The sequence below is a fragment of the Bubalus kerabau genome, chromosome 8 (genome assembly GCF_029407905.1).
Source record: "Bubalus kerabau isolate K-KA32 ecotype Philippines breed swamp buffalo chromosome 8, PCC_UOA_SB_1v2, whole genome shotgun sequence".
NCBI classification, from domain to species: domain Eukaryota; kingdom Metazoa; phylum Chordata; class Mammalia; order Artiodactyla; family Bovidae; genus Bubalus; species Bubalus kerabau.
Genome location: NC_073631.1, coordinates 47,165,678 through 47,178,340, shown reverse-complemented (window position 1 = coordinate 47,178,340; position 12,663 = coordinate 47,165,678). Strand labels below are relative to the sequence as shown.

General features: G+C 36.9%; 1 protein-coding gene across 1 annotated transcript in view; it reads left to right on the top strand.

Moving 5' to 3' along the window:
* FBXL13 (F-box and leucine rich repeat protein 13) overlaps positions 1 to 12,663 on the top strand; it is a 216,741-nt gene that overhangs the window by 138,984 nt on the left and 65,094 nt on the right. Inside the window, exons 13-15 of the mRNA XM_055590169.1 lie at positions 6,184 to 6,282; positions 6,823 to 6,940; positions 7,036 to 7,198. Coding sequence (XP_055446144.1) covers positions 6,184 to 6,282; positions 6,823 to 6,940; positions 7,036 to 7,198 — 380 coding nt within the window. The remainder of the gene's footprint in view (positions 1 to 6,183; positions 6,283 to 6,822; positions 6,941 to 7,035; positions 7,199 to 12,663) is intronic.

Sequence of the window (12,663 nt, the reverse complement as noted above, 5' to 3'; positions counted from 1 at the left end):
CCTGGACTTTTCCCTGTGAGTATTTATGGAAAATTTATTCAAGAATCCATGGCAGTACAATATGAAATACCTAATTTTTGTCTTATGGGTCTTCCATTAGTTTTTCCTCCCTCTTTACCTACTAAGCTTTTCTTATTCATCCCAAGGGTGATCTTGCCACTTCATCTAAGCCAAGTACTCCTACTGCTTTGCCTCTGCTTGTGCTTTACCTTCAACTTTGAATCATTTTCAATCTTGTCTGTAGCCAAAATCTGTACTCTTTCCCAGACTTTGTCTTACTCCTAAATTTAATTCATCTATCCCCTAATAGTTATTCAACACAGTAAGAAGTTTAAAAGAAAAAGAGTATAAAATCATCTCCTTGGGGGAAATAAAACATGCACAGATTATAGGAATGTTATATGCTAAAATAGTTATAAACCTGTAAGGGCGAGAGACGAAAGGTAGCAGGATAGGGCTGGAGTCTCTGGGACTTGAGGAATAGCTAAGGCTTGACTAGATGAAAAGAGAAAGGGGTGGAGAAAGGTTACAAAGTCAGACAAAGAGCAGACAGGTCCACTGAGTACTGGAGAAGTTGGATGCCTTTCTGGCTGGAATGACGAAGTTTGAAGAGCTCTGGAAGCTGGGATGGAACAGTTGAACTGGATGTTATTGTTGAAGAATGTTAATCAGAAGGAGTACTGGATTAAGAATTTGCAAATCTGTGTTCTTGCTCTACTTACCAATCTGTAATCTGGAGAAAATCGATCAAGAGATCTGAGTCTTCATTTCCTCATCTCTTAGGGCTACCTCAGTCTATAGATGTCTCAGCTCCTTAGAACAGCCTCTCTTCTTTTACTGTTCCTGCCTCCAGACATTTTGTAGTATATCTTTTAAGTGTGAGCAGTCAGTTATGAGACCTTTCACAACATAGTATAATCACACATACTCTGTGAGAACTTTCACAGTGCTGAAAAACATGATTGGTCACAAAGTTACACAAGTTAAATAATAAAAATTAAGTTATACAGTCTAAATAATAAAATTCAGGCTATACAAGTTAAATAATACTCATACACAAGCATTAAAAATGGAATTTTTGACTGGGAGTTTGGGATTAGGAGATGCAAACTAGTATCCATAGGATGGATAAGCAACATGGTCCTGCTGTAGAGCACAAGGAGCTATATTCAATATACTGTAATAAATCATAATGGAAAAGAACAGAAAAGAATATATATATCTCAATCACTTTGCTGTACAGCAGAAATTGACCCAACATTGTTAATCAACTCTATACTTCACTAAAATATTTTTAAAAATGGAATGTTTCCCCTACCAATTTCAAACTTTAACTTTAGGACACTCAGTTCAGTTCAGTCGCTCAGTCGTGTTCGACTCTTTGTGACCCCATGGACTGCAGCACACCAGGGTTCCCTGTCCATCACCAACTCCTGGAGCTTGCTCAAACTCCTGTCCATCGAGTCAGTGGTGCCATCCAACCATCACATCCTCTGTCATCCCCTTCTCCTCCTGCCTTCAATCTTTCCCAGCATCAGGGTCTTTTCCAGTGAGTCAGTTCTTCGCATCAGGTGGCCAAAGTATTGGAGCTTCAGCATCAGTCCTTCCAATGAATATTCAGGACTGATTTCCTTTATGATTGCCTAAGTTCCTTAATTAAATATTTAGAATTAAAATTTTAAGACTTGAGACTTTGTGTTTTAACTTGAAAATATGGGGCAAAAATAAGGTCTTAGGGCTTTCTTTTTAGTTGTGTATGAGTCAAACAGTTGGTGGTGCCAGATGGGGTGGATGGTCTCAAAGATGCTGATCTGGATAAAAGTGTGGCCAGGCAAGCTTAGATGAACAGCCAGGAAAGCAGCCAAGAGCAAAAAGAGCATTAACCATGAGTCTAGGAAAAGTCAATGTTCAAATATTCAAGGAAGCTGTGATGTTAATTTTAGTGTGTCTACTTGAATGGGCCGTGGGTGCTAAGTTTTTTGGATAAATATTATTCTAGGTTTGTCCATGAGGCTGTTTCTGTATGAGATCAATATTTAGATGGTAGACTGACTAAAGCAGATTCCCTTCCTCAACGTAGGTGGGTCTCATCTAACCTGTTGAGTGTCTGAATAGAACAAAAAGGCTGAGAGGGAAAATACACTCTCTATGCCTGTCTTCAAGCTAGGACATCAGTCTTTGCCTGTCTTCAGACAATACCTTCAGCTCTCCTGGTTCTTCAGCTTACCAACTGCAGATCTTGGGACTTTTTAGCCCCTATTGTTGTTTGAGCCAGTTCCTTATAAGAACTTTATCTATCTATCTATGTATGCATTTTTTTTCTTCCTTCCTCCCTTTCCATCTATTTGTCTGTCTGTCTATCTATCTATCTACTTGTCTTCTATTGGATCTGTTTTTCTGGGGAACCTAGCATTAGGACCCACATCATAATGGGTGCTTGTGAGGATGACACAGACCAGTTATGTGAAAATATATTGGAGCTAAAGCTCTAATATTTTGGCCACCTGATGTGAAGAGCCAACTCATTGGAAAAGACCCTGATGCTGGGAAAGATTGATCATAAATGGAGAAAAGGGCAGCAGAGGATAAGATGTTGGATAGCATCACTGACTCAGTGGACAGGAATCTGAGGAAATTCTGGGAGACAGTGAAGGACTGGGAAGCCTGGCATGCTGAAGTGCATGGAATTGCAGAGTTGGACATGTTTGAGTAACTGAATAACAATATGAAAACTGCCTTAAAAAGTGCCTGGTAAACAATAAGTGTTACTTAAATGATAGCTATTATGAGCCCTACTAGGCTCCTAGAGCTCACCACAGCCTCTCAAGGAACATTTTGGATCCTATGATCAGAAACTTTTCTTCCAGTCCATGATTGAGGAGTAGGAGTAAGAGGAATTCAACAAATGTTTTCCTGAGCTTTACCAGGAAGTCTTTGAAATCATCTAACAGGACACTTTTAGGCCAAATATCACCTAGAGGCTTGGCTTTTTAACGAGTTAAAAGGACCATGTCCTGGAGCAGAAGTCTTCAGTAGATACTCACTTTCAGCATACATTAGATTTCTTTAAGTATGTGACTGCAAGCCTACTGTGTGAGGAAGAGGATTGAATTTCCTTCTTCTTTCCTTTTATTCAATTTTTTTCTGATTACAGAAGAATTATATGCTCATTAAATAAGATTTTTAAAACATAAAAGAAAATAAAAGTCATTCATGAGCTCAGCATCCAAAGACAAACAATATTTTGAAATGTTTCTAGTTTTTTGTCTATTTGTCTGTGACACATATATTTTTTAAAACAACATTGAGATCATAATATATATGGCTGCTATTCCTCTATCTCCCTGTCATATTGTGAAGATGACTTGGTACGAGAGTTCCCCCTGATATTTGTTTTTGGAAAGAGTCTTACTGTCCCATTACTGAATCAGAGCATCATCTTATGGCCCATCCATGACCATTTGTTAGGAAATGAAGTCTAAATAACAATGTTATTTTAAGATAATTCATAGGGAAATATATTTGGTCTTTTGACCAGTAACTATTTTTGAACACTCTCTACCACTGTTGCTTCTATTAATGTAGATAATGATAGCTGAAAGAAATCAACATACAAAGCTATAGTAATCAAAACGGTGTGGTACTGCCACAGGACAGACATGTAGAATTGAGAGTCCATTAATCTATACTGTTATGGCCAACTGATTTCCAACACAGGTGCCAAGACCATGCAGTTGGGGAAAGAGTATTCTCTTCAACAGCTGGTGCTGGACAACTGGATTATCCATGAAAAAATGAAGTAGGTTCCCTACCTCATACTCCATACAAAAATTAACTGAAAATGGACCAATGACCTAAATATGAACTAAAATGACAACACTTAGAAGAAAACACTGAGAATAAATCTACATGACCTTAGATTTAGCAATGGATTATTAGATATGACATCAAAAGCATAAGCAACAAAAGAAAAAGCTGAGAAAATGGACTTCATCAAAATAAAAAACTTGTGTATCAAAGGACATTATTAAAAAGTGAAAAGACAACCTAAAGAATGAACAAGATATTTCCAAGTCATATATCTAGGGGTCTAGAAAGCAGAATATACAGGAACTCTTATAACTCAACAAATGACAAATGACCAATTAAAAAATAGTCAAAGGACTTGAATAGACATTTCCCTAAAGAAGACATTCAAATGACTAATAAGCACATGAAAAAATTTCAATTTCATTAGTCATTGGGCTTCCGTGGTAGCTCAGCTGGTAAAGAATCTGCCTGCAATGTAGGAGACCCCAGTTCAATTCCTGGGTCGGGAAGATCTGCTGGAAAAGGGATAAGCTACTCACTCCAGTATTCACCTGGTAAAAAAATCTGGTAAAAAATCTGCCTGCAATGCATATGTCATTAGGGGGATGCAAATCAAAATTACAATGAGGTACTACTTCAAACTCAGGAAATTTTTTGAAAAAGGAAAATATGAAAAAATAAAAAATAAGTTTTGGCAAAGATGTGGAGAAATTAAGACCCTTGTAGATTGCTGGTGAGAATGTAAAATAGTACAGCCACTGTAGAAAGTATTTTGGTGGTTCTTTAAAAAGTTAAAAGTAGAATTACCATATGATCTGGCAATCTCACTCCTAGGTGTATACCCAAAGGAATTTAAAACTGGTATTCAAACAAATAGATGTACATGTATGTTCACAGTAGCACTATTCAAAATATCCAAAAGATCTAAAACAGATAAGTGGATAAACAAAATGTGGTATCTCCATAAAATAGAATATTATTCAGCCATAAAAAGGAATAAGGTACTGACACATATATTTTGAACTTCAAAAACATCAGGGCAAGTGAAAGAAACTGGACACAAAATGACCACATACTGCATAATTCCACTTGTAAGAAATATTTACAGTAGGTAAATCCATAGAGACAGAAAACAGATTAGTGATTGCCAGGGGCTAGGGAAGGTGTGTATGGGGAGCAACTTCTTAATACGTAAAAGGATTTTTTTTAGGGTGATAAATATGTTTTGAAACTACATAGAAGTTGTGACTATTCAAAACTATGATTACTTCAGTTCAGTTCAGTTGCTCAGTCGTCTCTGACTCTTTGCGACCCCATGAACCACAGCACGCCAGGCATCCCTGTCCATCACCAGCTCCCGGGGTCCACCCAAACCCATGTCCATTGAGTGAGTGATGCCATCCAACCATCTCATCCTCTGTCGTCCCCTTCTCCTCCCACCCTCAATCTTTCCCAGCATCAGGGTCTTTTCAAATGAGTCAGCTCTTTGCATCAGGTGGCCAAAGTATTGGAGTTTCAGCTTCAAAATCAGTCCCTCCAATGAACACCCAGGACTGATCTCCTTTAGGATGGACTGGTTGGATCTCCCTGCAGTCCAAAGGACTCTCAAGAGTCTTCTCCAACACCACAGTTCAAAAGCATCAATTCTTCAGTGTTCAGCTTTCTTTATAGTCCAACTCTCACATCTATACATGACCACAGGAAAAACCATAGCCTTGACTAGACTGACCTTTGTTGACAAAGTGATGTCTCTGCTTTTTAATATGCTGTCTAGGTTGGTCATAACTTTCCTTCCAAGGAGTAAGTGTCTTTTAATTTCATGGCTGCAATCACCATCTTCAGTGATTTTGGAGCCCAGAAAAATAAAGTCAGCCACTGTTTCCACTGTCTCCCCATCTATTTCCCATGAAGTGATGGGACCAGATGCCATGATCTTAGTTTTCTGAACGTTGAGCTTTAAGCCAACTTTTTCACTCTCCTCTTTCACTTTCATCAAGAGGCTCTTTAGTTCTTCCTCACTTCCTGCCATAAGGGTGGTGTCATCTGTGTATCTGAGGTTATTGATATTTCTCCTTAGTTAAGAGACTTTAAGGGACTAATTTTATATGAATTTTACTTCAATACAAAATAGAATAACAAGTTAAATAGGCTTACCCTGGTGATCATTTCACAAAACATACATATAAAAAATAAAATAAAGAAATCAAGATTAGAATATGTGTTTCCTTTTTATGTCTGCAACATGTTATGGTTTCAATTTTAAAACACAGTAAACCAATCATAACACATCTTTGGTTATTACTATCTTTGGATTTTATTAGAGGTAATGCTAATGGGTTCTCCCATCATTTTCACCAACTTTGTACAATTCAGATTTCAGTCCAAGGCTTCAGGAACATTGCAAACAGCTGCAGTGGGATAATGCATCTGACTATCAATGACATGCCAACTCTGACGGACAACTGTGTAAAAGTAGGTATTTGGAAACTACATTTTCTTCTCAATCCCATTTGGTAGGCATATTTTCTAGTGGCTTGAATTATTGAAAAATATGAATGGGCTTTTCATTGCAGTTGATGTTTATATAATTATGAAATTTATACACACATTTGAATCTTTAAATACCCTAAGAAACTTCATTTCACATTTAGGATATTTTTATTTCAATGATATTGCAATCAAATCTTACAAAATCATATGTAAGCTTAAGCATAAACCTTAAGTCTGGTTCTACATGTTAAGCTTCTAAAGGTTCCGATTTCTTTCAGCATTCCATTGTCTCATGCATTCCTATCTTTTGTGATATCATTTAGTTGATTCCTACGCATTACTCAAATGTAAGTGTAGTCAAGTATATTGGAAAAAGTAAAAGTTCCCATTTTCTTTGACAATAGGACAACTTAATAGTTAATGTGTCCATTTTTGAAAAGACTGAGAGAAAAAATAATCTCATGACTTTGACAAATGTGTTCTATATAATCTGATTAATCTTTTATTTTTTTCCTTCTAAAGGCTTTAGTTGAAAAATGCCATCGTATTTCATCAGTAGTTTTCATTGGTGCACCACATATTTCCGATAGTACTTTCAAAGCTCTTTCTGGTTGTGACATCAAAAAGATCCGATTTGAAGGTGTGAGATATTAAAAAGTAGTTTAGCATTAATTTTTACTTTTAATCTTGTGGTGATTCAAATACAATCCTTAACTTTTTCTTTTTTTTAAACAGGAAATAAAAGGATTACTGATGCATGCTTCAAACTTATAGACAAGAGTTATCCAAACATCAGTCACATTTACATGGTAGACTGCAAGGGAATAACAGATGGTAGCCTCAAATCACTCTCACCTTTGAAGCAACTCACTGTGTTGAATCTGGCAAACTGTGTAAGGTAAACAGTCATTCAGTCAAGAAACATTGATTATCTAGAATGTTCCAAGCTTCCTCAAGATGCTCACTGGTTAGTATAGTAAACATGAAAGTCAGGGATCTAAGTAGAGGTAAGTGCGGAGTTCTGTGGTAAAACAAAGGAGGGGCACCCAACCCAGACTAGTTACATGTGGGCACGGGGAGATGATCAGGGAATGCTCAGGATATGTGGAGTCACAGGCTCTTGTAAGATTAAATGAATTCACTAGAACATTTGTGGGCTACTTATCGTAGTGAAGGTTCTCACAGCTAGTTCAGTTAATAGATCTTTTTCCCAAATGGACTTTCTGACTTGCCTATGAAGAACCAATCTTACTGAAGTGTTTACTCTTGGGTACTAGTTAGATTTTTCCTCTGTGTGGATCTGCTCACAGATGGCAAGTTCTTACTGAAACCGTTTTTTTCACCTGAGTTACAAATAGGCTTCTAACCTGGCATTCTCAGGTGGGCAAGGATCAAATTCTTGATAAAATGTCTTCCCCAATTGATATCTCAGCCTCTTTCCTATGTAAATTTCTTAAACTATTATGGGGCCAGAAGCTAACAAAACAGCATGTGATTACAAAGAAATTGGTTAATAGTTTGTATAACATAAGACAAGTTAGAGTAATAAACTAAGCTAAACAAAGTCTTAATCCATGGTCCCTATTATTAAAATAGGGAGGCATCGAGGGTTGGGAGGGAAGGCAAAGACAGGATTTGAAACGGGGAAACCTGGATTAGGAAAGGAAGCCTCTAGTTAATAGCCAATAAGGAATTGAGGCCTCCTACCAAAAGACATGTAAGTGAATTTAGAAGCAGATCCTCCACACTCAGTAAATCCTGCAGATGACTAAAGCCCCAGCTGATATCTTGTAGTTGCAAGCTCATGAACAAGCTGGCATCATGATGGAAGCACAATATGGAAGCTATTATACAACAGCTAATGGACTTCCCTGGTGGCTCAGCTGGTAAAGAATCCACCTGAAGTACGGGAGACCTGGGTTCTATCCTTGGGTTGGGAAGATTCCCCTGGAGGAGGGCATGGCAACCCATTCCAATATTCTTGCCTGGAGAATCCCCATGGACAGAGGAGGCTGGTGGGCTGCAGTCCACGGGGTCGCAAAGAGTCGGACACAATTGAGCAACTAAGAACATAACAGTTAATCCTATTTGTATTAACATGAAATAAAATTGAATTGCATTTATATATTTCACTCAGGCTTCTGTAGGTTAGTTAATTTTAAAAATAAATGGAGGTTTTTATGCTTCTAGCAGTATAGTTGACAAAACACTTCAAAGGACTCCTTGCTATTAATACAAACAATTTAGATTCTTGATGAAACATACTTTCAATACATTGCTGAGCCTACAAAGAGTAAGAGAAATATGCAGTTCATGATTCATCACCATCCTCTCAATGAGCAGACTCTCTGAGATGGAGAGTGGAGGGCAAGCAAACATAAAAGGTGGAGCTGCTATTAGCATAAATGTTCAACACTGGCATTGAGAGAATCAATTTTAGTAAGACTCAAGATAGGGAAGCAGGATGAGACTTCTGCAGTGTTTGGACCCTTCAAAAGGGACAAAACAGTCTCAAGTAGATAGTACCCAAGCCCCTGGAAGAAGTTATCTGCAAGCTTTTTTGAAGGAAAGCATCTTCTCTTTAAGCATCCAGGATTCCCATAGGTTAAGATCAAATAAATAGATGCTCACAATTAAAGACCATCAAATGTATGAAGATATGAGTCATCAAGTGTACAAAGATATGCAGTATAAATTTGAGCTGAGTAATTCAGATATTAGAATAATCAGTCATAGAATATTAAGTAACTATGTACAAAATGTTTGAATAAATAGATAATGGAACCAGAAATATGAGCAGGCAACAAAATATGATAAAAATAACTAGACTAGCCATGGAAGTAAAAGACATTGGCTCCTTGGAAGAAAATGTGACAAACCTATGATAAACCTACAGAACATATTGAAAAGCAGAGACATCACTTTGCCTACAAAGGTCCATATAATCAAAGCTATGGTTTTTCCAGTAGTAAGGTATGGATGTGAGAGTTTGATCATAAAGAAGGCTGAGTGCCAAAGAATTGATACTTTCAAACTGTGGTACTATAGAAGATTCTCAAGAGTTCCTTGGACAGCAAGGAGATCAAACCAGTCGATCCTAAAGGAAATAAACCCTGAATATTCACTGGAAGGACTAATGCTGAAGCTGAAGCTCTAATACTTTGGCTACTTGATACAAAGAGCCAACTCTTTAGAAAAGACCCTGATGCTGGGAAAGATTGAAGACAGGAGGAGAAGGTGACGACAGAAGAAGAGATGGTTGGATGGCATCTCTGATTCAATGGATAAGAGTTTGAGCAAACTCCAGGAAATAGTAAAGGACAGGGAAGGTTGGTGTGCTGCAGTCCATGGGGTCACAAAGAGTCAGACATGACTTAATGACTGTACAACAACAACTTGAAAAACTAACTTTTAGAAATAAAAAAATATGATAGTTATTGAAATAAAATGGATTGCTAATCAGCAGACTAGAACTCAGTGAAGAGAGAAATACAAAGTTGGAAGATAACTGAAGATATGATAGCAGAGTGAAAAAATAAAAAGACAAATGTAATAGAGTATAACAAGATAGGGGAGGTTTAATATTAGAGTTTTAGATTAGATTTTTAAAAATTCATCTACAGAAGATACACTTAAAATGGGAAATTTGAGAATCAAAGCATATATTTTTCTCAACCACATATCAATCCTTCAAAAAATGGACTGTGTATAAAGTTTTAAAGCAAGTCCTCACAACTTTTATAGTACTGATATCAAGAAACTATATTCTCTTACTACAGTGCAATTATATTAGGAATCAGTAATAGAAAGCTACATTTTAAAAATATTTATGATTTAAAATGAAAATTCCAGAGCATCAGAATCACCTGAAGAGCTGAATAAAACTACACATGCCCAAGCTCTATCCCAGAGCTACTGAATCTGAATATCTAACGATGGAACACCAACTTACTTATTTTTTAAAAAAGCAACATGGGTGCTTTTGATGCACAGCCAGGTTTACAACCAACTACATTAACTCATCAACTTGGCCATTATGTGAAATAATCCTTTCTATTGATATTTATGCTTCCTGGATTATCATATAAATTTATATATACATACATATAAACACAGATGCACGTCAGTGTGTGTGTGTGTGTGTGTGTATAAATGTGTGTTTTCAGGCTATTTTTTCTCTTTCAATCATTCATCTGTCTTCTATCTAATCTTGCACAGTATTTTATCTGTAAAAATGGGGAAAATAAAGAGTATATACTCAGGATTGTTGTGAGGATAAAATAAATCAATTCATATAATATGTTTAGAATAGTGTCTGACACTTAATAAACACTCAGTAAGTGTTATCTATTATCATTATACCTTAATAAATTCTTTACCATCTGAGCTACCAGGGAAGTCCATGAAATCAGAAGATGATTGCTTCTTGCCAGGAAAGCGATGACAAACCTAGACAGTGTGTTGAAAAGCAGAGACATTACTGTGCTGACAAAGGTCCATGTCATCAAGGCTATGGTCTTCCCAGTGGTCACATATGGTTGAGAGAACTGGACTGTAAAGAAGGCAGAATGCCAAAGAATTGATGCCTTTGAACTGTGGTGCTGGGAAGACTCCTGAAAGTCCCTCGAACAGCAAGGAGAGCAAACCAGTCAATCTTAAGGGAGAACAACCCTGAATATTCACTGGAAGGACTGACGCTGAAGCTGAAGCTCCAGTATTGTGGTCATCTGATGTGAACAGATGACTCATTGGAAAAGTCCCTGATGCTGGGAAAGGCTGAGGGCAGAAAGAGAAGAGGGCATCAGAGGATGAGATGGCTGGATGGCATCACCGATCCAATGAACATGAACTTGGGCACTCTGAGAGATGGTGAGGGATGGGGAAGTCTGGCATGCTGCAGTCCATGGGATTGCAAAGCGTCAGACAGGACTGGGCGACTGAACAACAACAAAATATATTCTAATATCTAACAGACTGAAACTCTCTTCATGAGTTGTTTTCTTTTAAATTATTAGATATTTTTGCCAGTTTATTCTTCCAAATGAATGTTGGAATACTTTTGTCACATTTCAGAAAAAAATCCTATTGGGATAATAATTGAAATTATGTTAAATACATAAATTTTGGAAAGATATATAGTTTTATAATATTTACTTGAGTTTCTCTTTCTTTGTCCAAGAATTATTTACTAAAAATGTATTCAGATATCTAAGTAGTTTAATTATAATTTTGTAACTAACGTTTAGTTTTATAACATCATGGTAGAAAAATGTGACCTCTGTCTTTTGGAGTCTTTATTTAGGGGTAAGGCTGATGGGAAAGTTGATGGTTAAGTTGTTTATCATGTTGAATATACTTTAATAGTCCATGGAATTTAAATTACATTAATTTTTATGACCTATTTTTGTTTGTCAAAAGCCAAGTCTAATACAAAATTGTACCATAATTATGTTCTTTTTGAATTCCTAATTATTTTTCTTTCAGTTTGTATTTATGCTATATTATGTTTGCATAAAGGGGCTTCCCTGCTAGTTTAGATGGTTAAGAATCTGCCTGTAATGCAGGAGACCTGGGTTCGATCCATGGGTCCAGAAGATCCCCTAAAGAAGGGAATGGCTACCCACTCCAGTATTCTTGCCTGGAGAATTCCATGGACAGAGGAGCCTGGCAGGCTTCAGCCCATGTTTTGCAAAGTCAGACATGACCGAGCGACTAACACTATATGTTGCATAAAAAGTCATGACTTGGATTTTTGTCTTCATAGTAGTATTTTTAAGAATTATTTGGTTAAAAGGTAATTTTTTAAAAGATTGTAGGATGACTTTTTTTATGATTAAGCTTATGAATATACTTAATATTCAGAAATTTGTAATCCATATTCAAAGGCAACCAAAATTTAGAGTTAAGATTTGATTTACCATATGACCATTTACCAATTGACCATATGACCATTTACCAAATGACCATAAACATGATTTTGCCTGTGTGTGTGTGCTTAGTCACTCAGTCGTGTCCGACTCTTTGCGACCCTATGGACTGTAGCCTGCCTGGCTCCTCTGTCCATGGGGATTCTCCAGGCAAGAATACTGGAGTGGATTGCCAAGCCCTCCTCCAGGGGATCTTCCTGCCCCAGGAATCAAACCAGGGTCTCCTGCATTGCAGGAGGATTCTTTACCAGCTGAGCTACCCAGGAAGCCCGGAATTGACTATAAATGTTCCGAAGCAAATGAATTGATTTAAAATGTTAAAAAAAAAAAAAAATCAAATTACCAGAAAAAAAAATCAGACTGGCCTTGGATTTTTCCTCTGTAACAGAAAATATATTTATAATTGATATTTTATTAATACTGTTTATACTGTTAT